Source organism: Antechinus flavipes, chromosome 2 (assembly GCF_016432865.1).
Source record: "Antechinus flavipes isolate AdamAnt ecotype Samford, QLD, Australia chromosome 2, AdamAnt_v2, whole genome shotgun sequence".
Lineage (NCBI taxonomy): Eukaryota > Metazoa > Chordata > Mammalia > Dasyuromorphia > Dasyuridae > Antechinus > Antechinus flavipes.
Window position 1 is genome coordinate 272,282,291 of NC_067399.1, and position 21,272 is coordinate 272,303,562.

The 21,272-nt window shown below is 32.7% G+C and overlaps 1 protein-coding gene across 4 annotated transcripts in view; it reads left to right on the forward strand.

The window, feature by feature from the left end:
* EIF2AK4 (eukaryotic translation initiation factor 2 alpha kinase 4) overlaps window positions 1–21,272 on the forward strand; it is a 97,939-nt gene that overhangs the window by 16,576 nt on the left and 60,091 nt on the right. For 3 of the 4 annotated variants that reach the window (XM_051977055.1, XM_051977056.1, XM_051977057.1), the window contains 5 exons: window positions 2,770–2,850; window positions 4,777–4,925; window positions 11,160–11,275; window positions 14,652–14,809; window positions 18,593–19,128. In XM_051977055.1, the coding sequence (XP_051833015.1) occupies window positions 2,770–2,850; window positions 4,777–4,925; window positions 11,160–11,275; window positions 14,652–14,809; window positions 18,593–19,128 (1,040 nt within the window). Of the gene's footprint in view, window positions 1–2,769; window positions 2,851–4,776; window positions 4,926–11,159; window positions 11,276–14,651; window positions 14,810–18,592; window positions 19,129–21,272 lie in introns of those variants that run through there. The other variant, XM_051977058.1, reaches the window with a different exon arrangement.

Here is a 21,272-nt window from a genome sequence, read left to right on the forward strand (position 1 = left end):
ACTACAAAAATAGTTTGCTATATAGAATAATTTGTCACAGGATACCAATTTTTTCTTTTACTTGTCATGATGTTTTTATAAAATCATTCTCATGAAGATTTTGTAGAAATGAGAAAATAGGTATAATGAATTAGTTAATTAGGGATATCATCTTGAATGCTTTTTTTGGGTAATAATATACTGCAAGAGTTTTCCCTACCATTTTTCTGTCTTCCTACTTTTAAGTACATTGAAAATTGATCCCTTGATGCCTTCAAAATTGTATTGCCTCCAGTACAACTATCTTGGTCTAGCCCAGCTGATTTTTAGAATCGTTCTCTTAAGTCTCCTTTCTGCTTCCTCATAAATCATATCATGAAGTGAGGTGAGAAGCCAAATGTATGTGATTGTCCTTAGACTGTCATAAATGATGAAAATAAGTTGTCATAAATGATGAAAATAAATCTTCATAAATATATTAGCAGATTTGTTTTATTTTCACTTATTTATTATTGTTTTGTTTTAGTTTTAGTTTTGCTTGTACTTAGACTATCCTTGCCTAATTGGGTCTCAGGTCAAATTTTCTGCATTTTTCTTTCTATTGTTCTTTATTATTTTATAATCGAAAAGTACCCCTAATCTACTATCATCCTCTTTAATTTTTCATAAATAATTTTTATTGTAAACTGGTATTGCCATTGCTATTATTATTGTTTTCTGTCAGTTAAACCTCTGAGGAATGTGGTACTAATCAGCAATATCTTTACATTTATTTTTTACATCATTTTTTCACACCATTCATTATTTTTTACACTAACTCAAGTCTTAGTTGACTTGATCAGAAGAAAACAGTTGTAATTATCTACATTGTCTTTCTCTTTCCCCTATTTTAGTGTTGATTTTGATGTTTGCTCCAAATAGTTATTATCTAACTACACAAAGATGGCTGATTTCAGAAATTACTTCCATATTTGTAATAGGTTATTCTCTGTCTTTTAAGGCTTCACCTAATGTTTTATTGAGAAAATAGAGACCATTCACTGAGAACTCCTTCTCCCCTAATCTACATCCCAAAGCACATTGGCTTCATTCCCCATTCTCTTTCTTTATTCCAGTTTGGAATGAAGACATGACTCTTCTTGCCCAGACCAACCCCCATATGTATCCATGTTGCCCTCTCTTCCCTTCTTCTCTAACATATTGTTCCTATAATTTCTTCTGTCTTTCTAATCTTTATACTTTCTCTTTTGACCTTCTCTTTGCTACCTAAAAACAATTCTAGGTTTCACTTGATCCTTAAGCTATCTATCATTTATCTTTTATAGTTAAAACTCTGAGAAAAAGTTACCTGCATTCATTTTCTCCATTTCTTCTCCTCTCACTTATCAACCCCATTAATTTTGGTTTCTGGCTTCAACACTCATTGACACTGTTCTCTTCTATGCTAACCAGTATCTCTTATTACCAAATCTGTTGACCTTTTATTTGCTTTTGTTTTCTTGAGTTCTCTATAGCATGGCATTCTTGACCTGTCTTTCCTCAATATTCTTTCCCTTCTGGGTTTTCATGACACTGCTCTCTACCAATTCTTCTATCTGACTAAATCTTTTCAATCTCCTTTGCTGACCATCAGCTAGATTCTGCCCCCTATTCCATGAGATATTGTTATTTGTTGCCTATGAATGACTCAAATAAAGAACCACTCAAATAAGTTTAGCTTAGCAACCCAAAGAGATAAAAGCAAATGGAGAAAGAAATTCCTTTTCCCCAGACTGTGATATTTAGCTAGATGAGTAGTCATTTGAGTACCATCAGTTCATCTGCCTTGACATACATTGTGATAAAAGATGCACCAGGGAATTGAATATGTTGAAGATAACTGGTTGGATTGCTTTTGAGAACTTGTGCTTGGTTTATATGCTCTTACACTGTTCTCTGACATAAAAACCCATCTTTTAAACACCATTATTACTTTGTTTTGCTCTACCACTGCAAGTAGTAGAACATTACAATTTTCAAAGATTTAAAAACACAGGTGACCTAAAAAGCAATAGAAGAGATGCGTGATAGATATAAGTAGGCCACAGTTTTTATAAATGATGACTTTGTTTTTTAAAAAATGGCATAAAAATAATCCTCCCGGAAATGACTCATTAGAAAAGGATATAGCTTAAAATAGTTAATACTCAGAATAATGAATGACATTAACTATTATTTTAAAAAACTTATTTTTTCTCATTGTGTTTTCTATTTTTAACTTATATTTTAAACTTATTGAAATGTTTTTCATAAGTTTTTGAATCAAGTTTTTTACATTTTATCTTATATAGCTTTTAACAATATCTGTTTGTTAAGTCTCATTCAGTACATAGTCATTGCCTTTCATCTACTTTGTTGTGAATGCTATCCCCCATTTGGAAGGGGTTCTGTTCCTTAATTTTTAAGGTAACTATACATTTGTTAAAATTCACATCAAGTGATCAATGCTGACTAATAGAATCTTGTGGTGAATTGATCTGCTGCAGCATCTCTTAAATTTTTGAGCAATTTATTGAAGGTAGTTTTGTTTATGATTTGCTTGCCATGTGATAAATGTAGTAGCTCCACATAAGCGGGGATACAAAATCCAAGAAAATAGATCTACATGCATTGAATACTAACAACATTTCAGATTTGGGTCTTCTAAGAAATGACATGAATTATTGAACTTAAAAATTTTTTAAATTTTTCTTAAATTCTATTTATCCTGCTTAGATTTCTGAGACTTGATAGTATTATGATTTATTTCAGCAACTTGAAATCCTTCATGAGATTCAGAGAAGGAAAGAAGAAAAAAGAGAAGAGAAAAAAAGGAAAGAAATGGCAAAGCAGGTACTAAAAATTACCATTCTATTAATAATTATTGAGGCAGATGATTTAGTAGTTTTAAATTAAGATTTGCCATTAATGAGGAATTTCCCTTTTATTTTTGATTATCATAGATGATATCACGATGATGGTATATGTAACTTTTAAAAGAAAATCGAATATGCTCCCTTCTAGTTTTAAATCTCTGATCCTAGATCAGATCAATGTCAGAATTGGAAGGGACCTCAGAGGCTCCCTACCTTATCTTATCGAGAATCATAAGTTGAAGATCTCTTACAAATAGTCATCTAGCTTTTGTTGAAAGACTTTTATTGAAAGATCCCACTACTTCTTTCTAGATAGCGCATACTACTTTTGATTAGTTCAAACTGGTAAGAAATTTTTCTTTATACTCAAATGCAAATCTGCATCTCTGTAATTCCCTTCTACCTCTTCATAATTCATAGTCCTGTTCTTTGGAATGAAGTAGAACCATGTCTCTAATTTCTTTTTCTCATAATAGTCCTTCAGATACTTACAAACATCTATCATGTTCCTTATAAATATATTCTTTTCCAGGCTAAACATTCCTAGTGCCTTTGATTGATCCAAATATAATCTGGTCTACTAAAAAAAAACATATTTTTGGTTCTCTAAAGATATTCTGAGAAGATATTCTGAAAAAAAGGACATTAATAGTGAAGGCCATTAGGAAAAGTTGCATGAAGAAGATGGCACTTTAGCTGCATCTTAAAAGTAGAGAGAGATTCTACAGAAGAAGGAAGGAAGGAAGAGAATTCCTTACTTTTGGGACAGGCATTGCAAATGTACAGAAAAAAGAGATGGAATGTCATTTATAACAGAAGCTTAGCTTAGCTAGATCAGAGTTAGGAAGAGGAGTGGAAGTATTCTCTTATCTGAAAAATTGCACTCATTTCCCAGGTTTTAAGGATAAAAATGAGATTAAAAAGCACTTTATAAGTGTTTATATTAATGATAATTGTCATTATTATTATTATCATTATTGTTCAAAGATATGTTAGGGCCAGGTTGTACAAGGTGTTTAAAATTAGAGGGGAGTTTATATTTGATTATAGAGGCAATAAGAAGTCATCAGAATGGATTGAGTAGAGGAGTCATGATCAGATCTGTATTTAAGGAAAATTACTTTGGCAGGGTATGGAGGATGAATTATAGGGTAGTGAGAGATTGGAGTAAGACTGACTCAAAGGCCATTTCAATAATCTTATACATGATAGGAATAACAATGACCTTAACAAGGTAGTGGCTATGTGAGTGGAAGAACAAGTCAGAAACTAGAGATGTTGTTCAGATAACAGCAAGATTTGGAAACTGATTGAATATATTGAGGGGAGGAGAATTTGGTATCTCAGATAATATCAAAGTTATGAGCCTAGGCAACTGGAAGCATGGTGGTACCTTTAACAGAAATAGGGACATTTGGAAGATGGAAGAGTTTGGGGAAAGGGAAGAAGATAGTTTTTGACATGTTGAGTTTGATCAGAAAGGTGAATCAGAAGAGAAAATAATGCCATGAAAACCCTGAGACGAGAGGATACACAGGAGAAGAGGTTGCATGGGTCATGCAGCATATCAGTGGAAAAGAATGAAAATTATGAAAAGACCAGTGGATTGGGCAATTAAGAGGTCTTTGGTACTTTCAAAGAATAGTTTTAGTTGACTGAGAATGAGATTGTTGCTAAACTTGTAACTTAAGTTTGAGTGTCCTAAATTGGAGAATTGACTGAAAAGGGAACTAATGTAATGTAATCTTGTATTCTTAAAAAACAAAAGTTTATTTCTAAATTTGTTTTGATAACCATCTCTAGATTTCTAAATCCAGGGCTTTGTTATTGCCCATCCTGGGACTAAAGATTTAATATTTTTCTATAATTTCTATCAAAAACTGATTTAATATTTCTTTTCTAGGAACGCTTGGAAATTGCCAATTTAGCAAACCAAGATCATAATTCCAGAAAAGACCTAACTGGATGCAAACCATCTGTCAGTATAAATGGAGGTGCCTTAGACCATGTAGGCCATGTTAAATATCGTGCAAACTCTACAGGGAGATCAAAGTATGTACCTAGTATTTTTGGTGTGGGAGGATATATATTGATTTATAGTGAGCTTTTTTGAAAAATATTCACGGGCTGACAAGTAGGTTATATAATTTATCATTTGGAGGGACTCCTTATAATTTGTTATCCACTCTATTTAGTGACAATGTAAAAGTTAATTAACTATGTCATCAGTTTTTAAGATCCAAATGTAACATATAATACAGTATTTTAATTAGGGAAAATTCTACTTTCTAAATAACATTTTTTTTAAACTTACACTGACTCATTCCTAATAGAAAACTTCATTAAAAAGCCACACTTTGAAGTGTCCCAATTATGTTTCTAATTCTAGTTTAGGCTGCTTTTTAACTACTCAAATACTATGGAAAAGGTTTTTTTAGTTCTTAGTCTGAATGATCAATATGAATTTCATAATATATAATTTTTTTTCTTTCTGATTTCTTGAACAATTAACATAAATTAAGAACTACTTGCACTTATCCTGTAAAATCCTAAGAATTTTACAGGATAATTGCAAGTTACTCTTAATTTACAGAGCCCCTTACTTATGAATAACTGTCCCAGAAAAAGATTGACCTTCTTAAGGCCATCAGAACTCTTCTCCATATTTTCTTTCTGGATGCTTCTATAATCTGGTATACAGAAAGGGAACAAGAAAGTCTATGTTTTTACCATCTGTGGCTGCATTTAGTTGAGAATAGTTTTTGACCTGCTGATTGGGAACATAGAAAGAGTTTTACTATAGAAATGGAATTGTAAAATATGAAGTACGGTTTCAAAGCTAGTAATTGAATTACATGCTAATAAGGAAAGAATAATTCTTCCACAGAAATAGAATATGGGAGAGAAATGTGTGTTCTTCTTGGCCATCAAACTAACTAATCAAGAGATGAACATAGGCCTATAAATGGGAGCCACAGAATCCGAAAATGGTACTGATCCTCCAAATCCTCTGTCCTGAACCCTTCATTAATCTCATCCCTACCCTGCATTGTTGTACCTTATGTCCTCCAGCTGCTCTACATTCCTTTAGCATTTACTACGGATTGGAGGTTTTATTACTTTGCACTTATTAAACAAGTAGAAATACCTAGTGTTACTTCAATTGGATTTCAATTCGGTTTTCATTTCTCCAATGTGAATGGTATATGGTATGCAAAGTTTTTCCTTTTGTAGATGGTAATACATAAAACATTAATAGAATTATAGAATTGTTAAGTGAATGGCCTAATGGATAAAAAAAGCTGGCCTTCAAGTCTAAGTCCCCTCTCGCACATATTGCTTGTGTGACCGTGGGCCAGAGGCTTAGCTTCTCATGCTCTAGGTAACTCTCTAAGACTGTAAAAGTCCCTCTCCACATTGGTACATGGGACAGAGGATTCAGGTAGACCTGAGAATTCCCTTATGCTAGGGTTATTTAACTAGGGGTCCATGCTACCTACAAATTGTAATTGGGAAATAAACCAAGCATAGATAGATAATGTTAATTAGTGGTTTTTAAAGTCAGTATGTTTCTAGTTCTAGTTGTTCTATCTTTATCAGTAGACTTGTCAAAACTGGAAAACCGTTAAAGAGATTTAAGTCCTTAGTTGGGGAAACTGAAGCCCATGAGATTAAATGACTTTCCCAAGATCCCATGACCAGTCTACCAGTCGGATACGTTTAGAACCTTCAGGACTCTTAGTCTGTTGCTTATTCTACTACATCACATTACACTTAATGAATGATCCCTGCCTGACTAATGACCTTTACAGGCAGCTTCAGTAATGCTAAAGTGCAGTTTCCTTTGGAAGGGAGTATTGAACCTATCAGAGAATACTACAGAATGGCTTATCAGAAGAACTATGCCATCTAGAGCCTACAAAAGAATGATTATGACAGTGTGCTGCCTATTTGGTGTTTTGTCTCACCCTATTTTCTTTGTGTATTTCTAGTCTTCTCAACTACATTGCAATATACTTTTTACCACCTTGGTTTTCATCAAAGTATTTATCACAATGTCTTACATATAGTGAATATTCAGTATTTGTTGAATAGAAATGGAAAAAAAAGGGAGGGGAAATTTTCTCTCCTTCTCACTGAAGACATGTATTTAAAATTTGTTTTTATTCTCTTAATCAACTAGGAGTAATACCAGGAAATGCATTATATGACTAGTTATTTTCTTGCTTCACTCTTTATATTTTTCCTTGTCTTCATAGATTTCTCTGGTTTGCACAAGTTAAGGGAAATAAACCTTTTATTTCCCATTTTTAAAACCAAACAAGATATGAGATCATTGTTTTTATGAGCTAATTGTATCTGATCTTATTGTAAGAGAAGTCATTGTTGGGTAGGATTGGGGAAGAAACCTGTAGTCTTTTTGGCTTTTTGCATATTCATCTAAATAAATAACAAATTATAAAGAAGATTTAAGTTCTTTAAAAATAGGAATTATTTTATTATTTTTATTTTTACCTTTGGTACCTAGTACACTGTTTGGCATATAATATATACTTAGGAAATACTGATTCCTTTAAAAAAATAACCAGTTTAATTTTTTAAAATCACTCAACAAGTATTTATTAAGCACAAATAGTGTGGCAGGCATAGTAGCAGTCTCTGGCATTATAAATACAGAGAATTAGCAAAACAAAACATTAAATTAGTTGAATAAACAGTTTAGTTTTTTCTAGGATTTTATGTAATAATTTTTTTTCTTAAATAGAAGAGCCATGATTGTAATATAGTTGTATAAAGTGGTTCCATGTTTAAAGTATATCTTGTGCGACCTTGGACTTGGTATTTCCTTTAAAAAAAAAAAAGCAGCTTGAACTATTAAAGAAGATATCTATTGATGTTTCTTACAAACTATGATTTATTTCCTTAGATTTTTACTTTGTAATTCATTATATAACAGTATGCAAGGGTCCACTTCAAAAAATAATAATAACAAACAGGGTTTAAACAAAGGCAAACACAAGGCAGAAATAGACCTTGGATTGTTAAGGATAAGACAGAGAAAAGAGGTACATTTCTTTTTGTATTTTGTTAAGAAATGCAATACTTTTTTTGTATTGTTTGTATGACTACCGATATCCACTATTATCTGTGACATGATAGGGACTTTTTTACAGGAAACTGTGGCTTCTAATGAAAATGATTCCTCAACTCAGATATGATGACAAGAGCTAAGGGCTAGACAAATTTTGGTACTGACACTAGTCATTGCACTAGTCCCTGGCATTTACCTCTGGCATTAATTTCTATGTGCTACAAGTAATATAAAATTCAGGAAAGCTCCATCCTGATCATTCTGCCTTCTTTGTAAAACTGATGACCTACAAATGTGATTTGAAGCACTTTGAAGTCCTTAGAAGCAAAAAAAGTTCTACAAACATGGTTCCTGTTATTGACTTGAATCAAACATTGTATTTACAGTTCCCTTGAAAGAGGGTTTGAAGGCTCAATAGGACCAGATTATATGCTGAATTACATGATTGGTTGATAATGGAACATCTCCCTGCTTCAGTTTGTTCATCTTTAAATTGGGGGTGATGATAATTATTTATATAAGATTTTTAGACTTTAGAAACTTGAATCTCTGTAACTGCAAAACTTTTTGTACTTTTGTGCATATTGAAAGAGGTTCATCTATTTAGAGGACAGTAGTACATTCAATAAACAATGAGTTACTTTTAACAAATATTTCCTTCTGAACTGGATTAGTTTCACTTATCCTTACTGAATCAGTATAAGTAATGTAGTCATGATAAACTCTTACATATCTTGGCAAGAACCCCTTTACTCATCTGACCTTCACTTTGGAAGAATTACTCAATACTCTCAGATTTGGTTTAGCTCCAAAAATTAAATAAGATTCTTGGGTGAGATCTGTCCCTTAAGAATTATATAGATGACAATCATTAAATTCCACTGGTGCTAATGAGACCATGAAATATTTTCCAAGTGAAGTGCTATGCCAGGAATGCTAGAGGATAGCCTTATTATCAAAAGAGCAAATTTAATTTAATTTTGTAACTTTATCAATCTTTGGGGGATTAAATATAGAAATTATCCTTCTCTTCATTCTAGTTTTAAATTTGTTGGAAGAGAAATGATTTAGGATAAAGTGGTAGAGACCTTTTTCCAGCTTTAGAGCTCTGATCCTGGAATAACAATAGAGGATCTTAGAATTTCATAATTATACATCTGAGCAAACACCAGACTCCTTCAAGGGATCAGAGTGATAAAATAGAATTTCTTCATGATAGTGATTATAGCAAAAATGTTAGCTAAAACTACTTTACATAGCACCTGGTGTTTTTCACAGTTCACTGCAAAATATCTTTTTGAAATAGGCCATTCAGTAAGCAAGAAAAGATCAAGCATCTACTATGTGCTAATCTCTGTGCTGGATGATTCAAGAGACTCCTGTGTCATGGGACATCTCCACTACCTTCTTTAGGGTTTAGAGCTTAGTATGAGACAAGGCAAACACAATTATGTAATAAGTGCATCACAGAAGTGCAAAGCAAAAGTGTTGCTAAATCTGCTGGAGGTGGTGCAAGGAATCAGGGAAGACTGATTGAAAGGTCTGTCATGTGGCTATTATAGCATCAGACAGGTAGTAAGGAAAACCTGTATAATGGAAGTGGCAGGAGGAATAAAGTGAAAGAAATGGATATTAGGGAGGTGTTATATAAGGGTCACGAAAATTGTAATATACACATATAAGAAGAGTAAAGTGCAGAGGAAAGATAATAGCTTGGATATGGACATATTAAGTTGGAGGTGGCAGTAGGATATACATGTGTGCTATTCAGAAAAAAGTGAGACCATAGCTTTAGATTTAGAAGTCACTTACATAAGGTAGTAATTAAAATTGTGGTGATATTTACTAAAGAGGGTGGCTTGGTGGCACAGTGCATGGAATGCTGTGTGTGGAGTCAGGAAAACCTGAGTACAGATGCAACCTCAGACATCTTTTAAGTTGTGGACAACTTAACCTGGACAAGTCACAGCAATCCTGTTTGCTTCAGTTTTCTCATCTGTAAAATGAAGAGAAAGAAATGGCAAATCACTTCAGTATCTTTGCCAAGAAAACCCCAAATGAGTCATGCAGAATCAGACATGAATGAAATTATTGAATAACAAGTTTGCTAAAGAGAAGAGCTTGTAGGGGAAAAAAAAAAGAGGGTCAAGGAAAGTTTCTTGGGCAACAGCCACGTTAAAGGAATAAGAAGAGGATTAGGAACCAGTGAAGGAGACATAGTGATTCTAAAAGAAGGAGAACCTAAAGTGTTAATTATCTGAAGTTAGAGGAGAGAAAAAATGTCCAATAGAAGCATAGTCAACAGTGGTATAACTTAAAGAGAGGTCAAAAAACTTGAGCTGGGGTGGGGTGGGGAGAAGGAAGTAATTGGATTTGGCAGTTAGGAGGTCACTAGTGACTTTTGAAAATAGTTTTTTTGCCAAATTGCAATGGCAAAAATCCAACTGCAAAAAGTTTAGAAGAGAATAGATGATGAAAAAGTAGAGTCAATAGATGTAGAGAATTTTTTTCCAGAATTTTAAGGAGAAAACTCAGAGAATGAGCTAAATGGGAAAAAAGTGATTTGGAAATGTCTTTTTAGAATCGAGGGGATGTAGATATGTTTATACACAAGAAGGGAAAAGGAGCTACAAAACATATCTTCACTTCCTCAAGCCAGAGGAGATCCAAGTTTATCTTCCAAAGTGATTTCCTTGAAGAGAAACTTTTATCAGGAAATATATGTTCTGGCATGTTGGGAGTCTTGTTACTTATTTCATGCTGTGTATTTCTTGCACTATTTTAGAAAATGTGAAGAAATTAAATCCTTTATCCAAAATAAAATATTCGAGAATAGGCACATAGATGCTGATACATAAAATGTCATCCTTCATATTTTAAAATGACTTTCACAATGAAGCCAATTGCAGTTTGACAGATATAAAAAGATGTATGTGATTGTTATTTTTTCCACAACACTATGAATGTAACTTGTCAACTTTTTGCTTAGTAACATTGGTTTCTGTTCATGTATGGCTGTACCTCTTTCTCTAGGACAACTCAAATCAGCCACATTTATACAATTTATAAATCATCTTAATTCCTTGTTGTACTACTTACATGGGGACAGGTAGAAAAACAGATTCCAAATAAATGGGTTTTCCATGTTTAATGCTTACTTGAAGGAAAAATCATTGTTCAAATTTATTTTTAAGGCGAGAACGTCAGTATTCTATATGTAGTAGTGAAGATTCGCCTGGCTCTTGTGAAATCCTGTATTTCAATATTGGTAATCCTTATCAGCTCACGGTGCACAAAGGGAAATGTATTGGTGAGTAAACTAGCTACATCCATTTATTTTAAGGACCAAAAATGAGCATTAAAAAGAGTGGAGGATGATGATGACTATTGACACAGATAGATAACCTTTAAATTTTGCACAGTGCTTTCCATTCTTTATCTCATTTGACTTCACAACACGAGGGAGGTATTGCTAGCATTATCCTTCTAACATTTCCTACATTTTAAGAGGCACTGTGAAAGAACTCTGGACTGATGAGAAAAGTCCTGAATTCTATTCTTGCCTTGGTTCAGTATAATTTATTATTTCTTGAAATAAAGCTCCATAATTGGGATTCAAATGGAGCTACTTGACTGTATCTTAAAGCCCAATCACTCTGGATTCACTGATTTGGCCAATAATAAGTCCCAGTCAAACCTTATTTGTTCATTGTTTGAGTTTTGATGCCTCAAACTGAGTACAAACAGTAAATGTTTCTATTCTGGTCAAAAACCCTGAATGTCTTCCCCTCTAATTTGTAGTAGGCAAACTAGGCCATCTTTTGCCTCATTTCTTATCTAAACTTAAATCATTGATTGGCTATTGCTTCAGAAAGATGTGAGAAAGATCTTAAGTTTAAAAAGGTCTAAGTCTCCCACTGCATCTGGGGCCATGTCTAGTTGTCCTGACCTATATCTTGCTACTAGGCTCAGATGACTCTGGAAGAGAGAATGAGGCTGATGACTTTGCACGGCCCATCTTCACTTAAATCCAGGCCATTTGCAAATTGACATTACCTTCCTGCTGTCTTTGATCTGGATAAACAACAATATTTTAGTGTAATTCCAGGCAAATCACTTTGACGGTCTTTGGGGCTCATTTTCTCCACCTCTAAAAAAGATAGTAATTATCTTCTTAGGAATCTTATTAGGACAAATTAGATAATATCTTTTAAATTATCTGAGTTTTTTGAAAGGAGAGTATACATTGATACTTAATAATGTATTAGCCACACATAATATCTGATATTAGAATTATCAGATATCTACTGCTAAAAAAAAAAAAAGAAATTGTAATTTTTGTAATTAACATGGGTTTTTAAGTGTCCTGTTAGTCCTTTAATAACATGAAGTATCTTTTTCAGAAATTGGTGATCACAACTTGTTTGCCTTTTTCTTCTGGTGTATTTGATAACTGATGAGGAGGTCCCAGTTTTGATTGTTTTATTCATCAATTTCTAACAAGATTATCCTTTGGAATTTTACTTTTTGAGTAAAGTAGAATTTAAAATAGTCTTTCAGGATCCAGTGTCTTTGCCCTAAATATATACCTACCTTTTATCTTAGAGATACAGTCATCTCTATACCTTATATTCTGGGAGCAGGAAGAGTCTGGATGATACAAAATTGCAAAAATGAATTTAAGTAGCTTCAAATTTTTATTCCATCAAATTTTACCTTCTTTCTTTTTCACTTCCCATCCTTCTTAAAGAGTTAAATTGAACAGCAGAATAATAATATTTTTTTAAAAAGCAGGCAGTAGAAAGAAGATACAAAGGAAGTAGATAAACTTGACAATCCTGGTTAATTGAAAGTTTTATTACATAGCACCTAGTATAATATTCTGTACAAAGTGACCATTCCATATAAACTGGTGACCAATCAATTATATGGGAAACTTGAGATCTTTGATAAAAATGATTGGCATTGGAATACTTGTCTGAGAGACATTTGAAATTCATGGCACAAAGCCCATTGTTCATAGAGGGACTTCAGGGAGGTAAATTAATCCTAATCTACTGCTCATTACCATGTATTTGTCTCAGAGTCTCAATAATATTCATTAAACATAATACCCTTATTTAATACCTTAATTAGAAAGTAACCTTGTATTTTGAAGGATCTTCATAAACTACATCATTTATTTTCCACAGCAGGAATAGACTTTTAAATGTACTTTGATTTCCCGTAAAGTTGTTTTTTGTTTGGGGTTTTTTTTTAGATTGATTTATTGGCCATTATTTTCCATTGAAAGGTTTTAAAATTTCAAAGAAGAAAATGCATGTTTTGGAAGTAAAATGACTAGTTATAAATTGTTATTCTTAGTATACTCTGGTTCATGGCAAAGTTTTATTGTTAACTGTTTTTCTTTCTTCTTTTTGTAGTATGTTCTTTGGTCCTATTACTTTTCTCCTTTTTTATTGCTATTATTAGCCTGAAATTTTTATGTAACACTGAAAAATCACATTGAATGCTTTACATACTACGTTTATAATACCTTTTATTTAAGTAACAGCATACCTTATTCTGTGAACATTTAAAAAACTGTACCTCTGATTGATTAGATGCTGTATTTCATTCGTTTCTTTAGGTTGTCAGTGCTAAAGAAAATTGAAAGTTTTTTCCCTTGGCAAAAAATTTTAGATGTCATTTGTGATACACTAGACAACTGTAATCAAAAAGTTATAAAAATGTTTATTTTAATAACGAATATGTAAAATAAAAATACTTAATGAGTAGAAGCTGCTTCTGCTGTCTGATTGTCTGTTGGTTCAGTACAATCATTCTTTATTTAAGTGTTTAAAAAGTGTGCTATCATTTTTACTTTTTCCAAGTGAAATAAATCATAATTAAAGAATAAGATAGCAACTTTTAAGACTATTCTTTTGTTTTCCAAGGGTTTAGTTCACAAAATACAAATGAGAACATATGCCTTTGACTAAATAGGCATCTTCCCTTCTCTTATATTTTACCCAAAGTAGCCATATTCAGTCATCTTTTCTGGGCCTTTGATATCAATTCCTGATATAAATAGGCACTTGTATTTACTGAGCATACATTGTTTTTTTGTTTGTTTCACTGAGGCAATTGGGGTTAAGGGACTTAACAGGGTCACACAGCCAGGAAGTGTTAAGTGTCTGAGGATAGATTTGAACTCAGGCGCTCCTGACTTCAGGGCTGGTGCTTTATCCACTGCGCCATCTAGCTGCTCGTATGTGTTGTTTTTAAGAAGGCAGCCAGTTCAGGAAACTATCAGATTTATTACTTGGATTTTAAAATGCTCTTAATGAATGGTCCTTTTCCTGAAATTGAGATAATGTCCCAGATTTTTTCTTTCTGCACACATTGATCAGGATAAACTTTATGGAATTTCACTATGTTCAGTTTCTCTATTTTTTTGTTTTTTGTTTTGGCATTTTGAAAGCATTTGTGCCCATGTAATTTTGTGGAACCTGAGTAGGAGATTGTAAATGAATTTGATTTTGATGTAATTAATAGAAGATGCTGGACTTAATATTTGAAGATTCCTTATCAGATATTTTTTTCTGTCCTTCTCTTAGCTCTTTGTAAGTATTTGTCTATCAAAGCAAAGAAAAATATAACAGTAAAATTTAACTTCATTTCTCTTTTTGTTGTTTTATATACAGACAATGATGTACAGCTTGGAAAACTAACCTATAATGCCTTGGAAACAGCCACTGGCAACTTTGTCCTTATATATGAGTGGATACTTCAGTGGCAGGAAAAACTGGGCCAGTTTCTTACCAGTCAAGAAAGAGAGAAGATTGATAAATGCAAAAAACAGGTTGGGGATACTTTTTTTTTGGAGACTAGTGGAACATTTTAATATGTTTCTATGTTGACCAAATAAAAGATGACCTACCAGAAATGCTTTCTATAGTAATAAGACCAGAAAGAAGAAATTTAAGGAATTAGAATAGGCAATGAGAAAAAATTAATGTACTGTAGATAATCTGATGCTATACGTAGAATCCTAGAGAGCCATCTAACAAGCTATTGAAAGTTAGCATTTTAGCAAAGTTATAGGATATAAAATAACCCCATATAAATAATCAGCATTTCTGTATATTACCAACAAAGTTCAGCAAACAAAGATAGAGAAATTCCATTTAAAATAACGGAAGATAATTTAAAATACTTGGGAGTTTACATGCCAAGGCAAACTTAGAACCTATATGAACATAATTACAAAATACTTTTCACACAAATAAAAACAGATTTTAGACAATTAGAGAATTATTAATTGCTCATGGATGGGCTGAGCCAATATAATAAAAATGACACTTCTATCTAAATTTACTTATTCAGTGCCATATCAGTGTCAAACTGCTAAAAAAATTTTTTAGAATTAGAAAAAATAATTGCATTAATCTGGAAGAACAAAAGATCTAGAATATCAGAGGAATCAATTTAAAAAAAAAAGCTGTGAAGGAAGGCAGTACAGTAGAACCAAATTTGAAAGTGTATTACAAAGTGATATTCATGAAAACAATCTAGTACTGGCTAAGAAAAATAGGTACACAATAATAATAGTAAATAATCATAGCAATATATTATTTGATAAATGCAGATATTTAAGCTTTTGGAACAAGAGCTCACTATTTGAAAAAATTGTTGGGAAAACCAGAATGCAGTTTCACAGAATTTTGGTATAGACTAACATCTTATACCATATATTAAGATAAAAATCAAAATGAGTAATAATTTAGATATAAAAGATGATACCATAAGCAAATAAGGGGAGTATGGAAAATTTTACTTATCAATTCTATCGATAAGAAAGGAATTTACAACTAGAGATAGAGAGGATCATGAGAAATAAAATGAATAATTTTGGTTACATTAATTTAAAAAGTTTATACACAAATAAAATCAATGCGGCCAAAGAAAATTGGTTGGGACCAGGAGGAGAATTTATAGCAAATTTCTCTGATAAAGGGCTCATTTCTCAAGTATTTAGAGAATTGAATAAAATTTATAAAAATAAGAGCTTTTTCCAAATTGGCAAATAGTCAAAGTGTATTAATAGACAATTTTGAAAAAAATCAAAACTATATATAGTCATAGGAAAAAATTAAATCACCATTGATTAGAAAAATGCAAATTAAACAATTCTGAGGTACCACCTCACATCTATCAGATTGGCTAACATGACAAAAAAGAAAAATGATAAATATTGGAAAGAATGTGGAAAAACTGCAACACTGACACTTTGCTGGTTGAATTGTGAACTGATCTAAATGTTCTAGAGAACAATATGTAACTATAGCCGAAAGACTATAAAACTGTGCATACCCTTTGCAATATCATTAATATATCTATATCTCAAAGAAATAAAAAACAAAACAAAAAGGACTGATATGTACAAAAATATTTATCGTAGCTCTTTTTTGTGGTAGCAAAAATTAAAAATTAAAAAAATAAGTATCCACTTATTGGAGAGATTGATTAAACAAGCTATAGTATATGATTATGAAGGAATACTGTTGTATTATAAGAAATGACAAATAAGCTAGTTTCAGCAGAATCTGAGAATACATATATAAAGTGATGCAAAGTGGAGTGAGTAGAACCAGAAGAGCATTATACACAGTAATAGCCACATTGTACCCAACTGTATAAACTGTGAATGACTTGGCTATTCTAGTCAATTCAGTGATCCAAGAAAATTCTGAAGGATTATGATGAAAAAATGCTATCTACTTTCCAAGTAGAGAACTGAGGGAATCTGAGGCATAATTTTTTTCACTTTTCTTAGTTTTCTTCTTCTTCTTTTTTTTTTTTTTTTTTTTTTTGCAACATGGCTAATATGGAAATGTTTTTCTTTTTTTTCCCCTATTTTTTAAAATAATAGTTTTTTATTTTCAAAATACATGCAAAAATGATTTTCAGCATTCACACTTGCAAAACCTTATGTTTCAAAATTTTCTCCCTCTCTTTCCCATACCCCCTTCCCTAGATGGCAAGTAATCCAATATATGTTAGACATGTGTAATTCTTCTATACATATTTTCACATTTATCATGCTGCACAAGAAAAATCAGATCAAATAGAGAAATGAGAAAGAAAAAAAGTAAGTAAATAACAACAACAACAAAAGTGAAAATACTATGTTGTAATTCACATTCATTTCTTATAGTCCTCTTTCTGGATGCAGCTGGCTCTCTTCATCATAAATCTGTTGGAATTGCCTGAATCACCTCATTATTGAAAAGAGCCACATCCATCACAGTTGATCATCAAATAATCTTCTTGTTACTATGTACTATGTTTTCTTTGTTTTACTCACTTCACTTAGCATCAGTTCATGTAAATCTCTCCAGGCCATTCTGAAATCATCCTGGTGATTGTTTCTTATAGAACAGTGAATGTTTTTCATGATTTCATATGTATAATTGATATTAGATTTCTTGCCTTCCATAAAGGAACTCTTGCTCCTTTGTCTGAGAAATATTTTTAAAAGAAATATTTTTTGGGGTTTTTCCCCAAATACTCATATGAAAGTAGTCAGTTTTCTTAATATAAATTAGTATTTTGTGTTCCTGGGGAAGAAGCAGCCACTTTTTCTATCAACTTTTCCAAAAGATTACTGAACTGAGCAGAACAGAAGCCTGTTAGTTTCCACCTTCTTTCTCCCTGTACCCCAGATATTCTAATGGTACTCAAAAGTATCCCTACTTTCCCTCATTTTGTCGGTATGATAATTCTTCTTATCTCAGATCATTTAGCATTTAAGGAACACAGCTTAACTAGAATATAAACTTAGCTTTGACCCATTTTAAGCTTTTATAGTCTGATTTTTAGATGTCCAAGAAGATATCTGCTATTTTTAACATTGTTTCTAGTGAACTGACAACCTGTCTGCAATATTATTTTACTTAAAGTCATGTTTTCAGAAAACTGAGATTGTTAGATGGAGTTTGCCTACCCTTTTCATGAAATTTTTGTCAAAATTGGTTTTTAAGACAAAGAAGAATTGGCAAGAATTTTTAGTACTGAAAATAAGAAATAGCATTTTCTTCTTTTTCCTGACTGCTAATATTACATCATTAGACTAAACTTGACCCAAACTGCCTATTTATAATTGCATCTAAAATGGCTTGAAAATAAACTTAAAAATTTACTCATGAAATGTGAAAGAATTAATAATTAAGTTTAAAAAATTACTAAACAGTCAATGTAATACTGTTTTGGTTTAGGTTTTAATTGACAAAGCAATTAAGGCAGTTAAGTTGATGAAAATGATTTAGTATCAAATTTTAATTCCTAAACCAAAATTTTATAAAAGAGAAAGGACCTTGACCTTTTTTGGTATCATTCAAATTCAAAATAAATATATCATGTTATAATTTTTACCTTTATTGACAGAGTAGGATATGGACTGAATTACTAATTTCATACTCAAACAATGAGTTAAGCTTTTCCAGCTTTATCAGTCTTATATCAATTTAGGGCTTCCTTCTGGTTCTCTCTTGAAAATTCATTTTCTAAACATTTTCCATTATGAAACAAAATGGCAGTTAATTCTAACTAATGCATGGTAAACTTTGTGTCTTTTTCTCATCAGATTCAAGGGGCAGAAGCAGAATTCAACTCACTGGTGAAATTGAGCCATCCAAATATAGTACACTATCAAGCAATGAACCTCAGAGAAAAGGGCAATTCTCTTGTTGTGGACATTTTAGTGGAACACATCAGTGGTCTTTCTCTCTCTACATATCTGAGCAAAGCAGTCCCTCTTCCTGTTGATCAGCTGCGAGGTTATGCATCCCAGCTTCTGTCAGGCCTTGATTATTTGCATAGCAATTCAGTGGTACATAAAGTCCTGAGTGCTTCAAATGTCCTGGTGGATACTGAAGGCACCATCAAGATTACAGACTACAGTATTTCCAAACGCTTGGCAGATATCTGCAAGGAGGATGTTTTTGAGCAAACACGAGTTCGTTTTAGTGATGATGCTCTGCCTAACAAAACTGGGAAGAAAGGAGATGTGTGGAGCCTGGGCCTCCTGCTGCTTTCCCTCAGCCAGGGTCAAGAAAGTAAAAAGTGCCCTGTCACTGTCCCCAGTGACCTCCCTGCCGACTTTCAAGACTTTCTAAAGAAGTAAGTGTCCTTGGCATTCTTGTTTATTTTCATCTCCAACTATATCAATAGAACACTGGCAGCACAGAGTGTGTGTGGTTTTTTATTTTTATTTTTATTTTTTTTTGCTGAGCCATTTGGGGCTAAGTGACTTGGCCAGGGTCACACAGCTAGGAAGTGTTAAGTGTCTGAGGCCAGATTTGAACTTAGGTCCTCCTGACTTCAAAGATCTATCCACTGCACTACCTAGCTGCCCCTTGAGTGTCTGATTTTTGAAGACAAGGAAGCTGAAATGCTGCCTTAGAATCAGTTCTTTGTACCCCCCTTTCTCTCCTCATTTGACATATTTTCTGTCTACTCCTGGATTACCTGTATTTCACATAAGCTTACCTCTTATATCTTCCAATTCCATCCAGATTTACTTTTTCATAGCTTTCAAACTTTTGCATGATATCATAGATGTATTCAGGATTTATTGTGGCCAAATATTCAAGGCTCCCCAAACAAAGAATTCCTTAGGATTGCCATTTAGTCTTGTCTAATGCTTCCACTCAAGGGACTAAAAGTCAAGAAGCATTTTTTAAAACATTTATTCTGCTAAGCACTGGGGATAAAAAGAAGAATGGAGACCTTCAAAGAGCTCCCATCCTAATGGGAAAGACCACATAGATTGACAGATAGGTATACATAAATGATATATAGAGCATACTAAGAAGGTAACCTCAGAAGGGAATTGCTAGTAGTGGACAGACCTAGGAACGTTCCCCTCAGAAGGAGGGAACTGAGCAACATTCCCCTCAGAAGGAGAGAGTTGAGCTAAGTCTTAAAGGAATCTGAGGAAGTGAAAAGGCAGAGGTGAAGAGAACACCCAGCACAAAAGTGTAGAGGTAAGAGATGGACTGTTTTGTACAAGGAATAGATTATAAAGTTCATGAAGGGGAGTAAAAGTGCAAAGACTAGAAACGTAGAAAAGAATCTTGTTGTAAAGAACTTTAAATGCCAAACTGGCTTTTATATTTGATTCTGGAGGTTATAGAGAGTAGAGTTAATTGAAAAGAACTGTGTGAATTGAAACCTTGAACTGTGGTTTGTGACCCTATATGAAGTCTCATAATGACTGTGGGGGTCATATAATCTTGATTTATTATGAGTAAATGTTTTATTCACATTTCTATTTTATATACTTATTTATAAAGGTATATGTGCCTACATTACATAAAAATTTCTCGAGTGGAAAAAGTTTAAGAAGTCCTGGGAATAGAAGACTAACATGCTCAGGCTTGCAGTTTAGGAAAATCATCTTGGCAGCTTAGTGAAATAAAGAAAGATTTGTGTCAGAGAGATTAACAAGAAGGCCATTGGAATAGTCTGAATGAGAGGTAGTAAAAACCTGTGCAAGAATAGTGATTGTATGAGTGGAAAGAAGGGAAAATTTGTAAAAGATGTTGTAAAAATATAAACAATATTTGATATTTATTGTGAGTGTGAGAGAGGCATTGAGGATGATATCAAGATTATGAGTCTAGATGACTAGGAGGATAGTGGTGTCCTAAATGGTTGTAGGAAAGCTGCAAAAGTGAGAAATTGGGGAATAAAGATAATGAATGAGCCCACTATTTTAGATATATTTTACTTGAAATTTCTATAGAATATACAACATTGAAAATATAACAAGAAAGACTAAGAAAGGGTAGTACGATAGAAAGAAAAATAGGAGAGAACAGTGCCTGATTACACTGTTCTAATAATAGCTTTTTATTTTCAAAATTCAACATTCACCTTTGCAAAACCTGTGTTCCAAAATTTCTTTCTCCCTCCTTTACCCCATTTCCTCCCTAGACAACAAGTAATTCAGTATATGTTAAACATATGATTACACTCTTTAAAAAAAATTTGTTGATATAATTTGTTGTTACATTGTTTAATTTCTTTTAGTACCCCTTAAAGAGAACAATGTAATAAAAACTTAGAAAGGAGAAAATATCCAGTAGAAAATGGAGATCAGCAGCATTAAAGGCTAAAGAGAGATAAAGAAGAATGAGAACTGAGAAAATACCATTTAAATTGATTTAAAGAATCATTAGTAATTTTGAAAAGAGCAATTTCAGTTGAGTGATGTCAGATGCCAGATCGTTTAAGATTTAGGAGGAAGGAAAGTAGGAGCA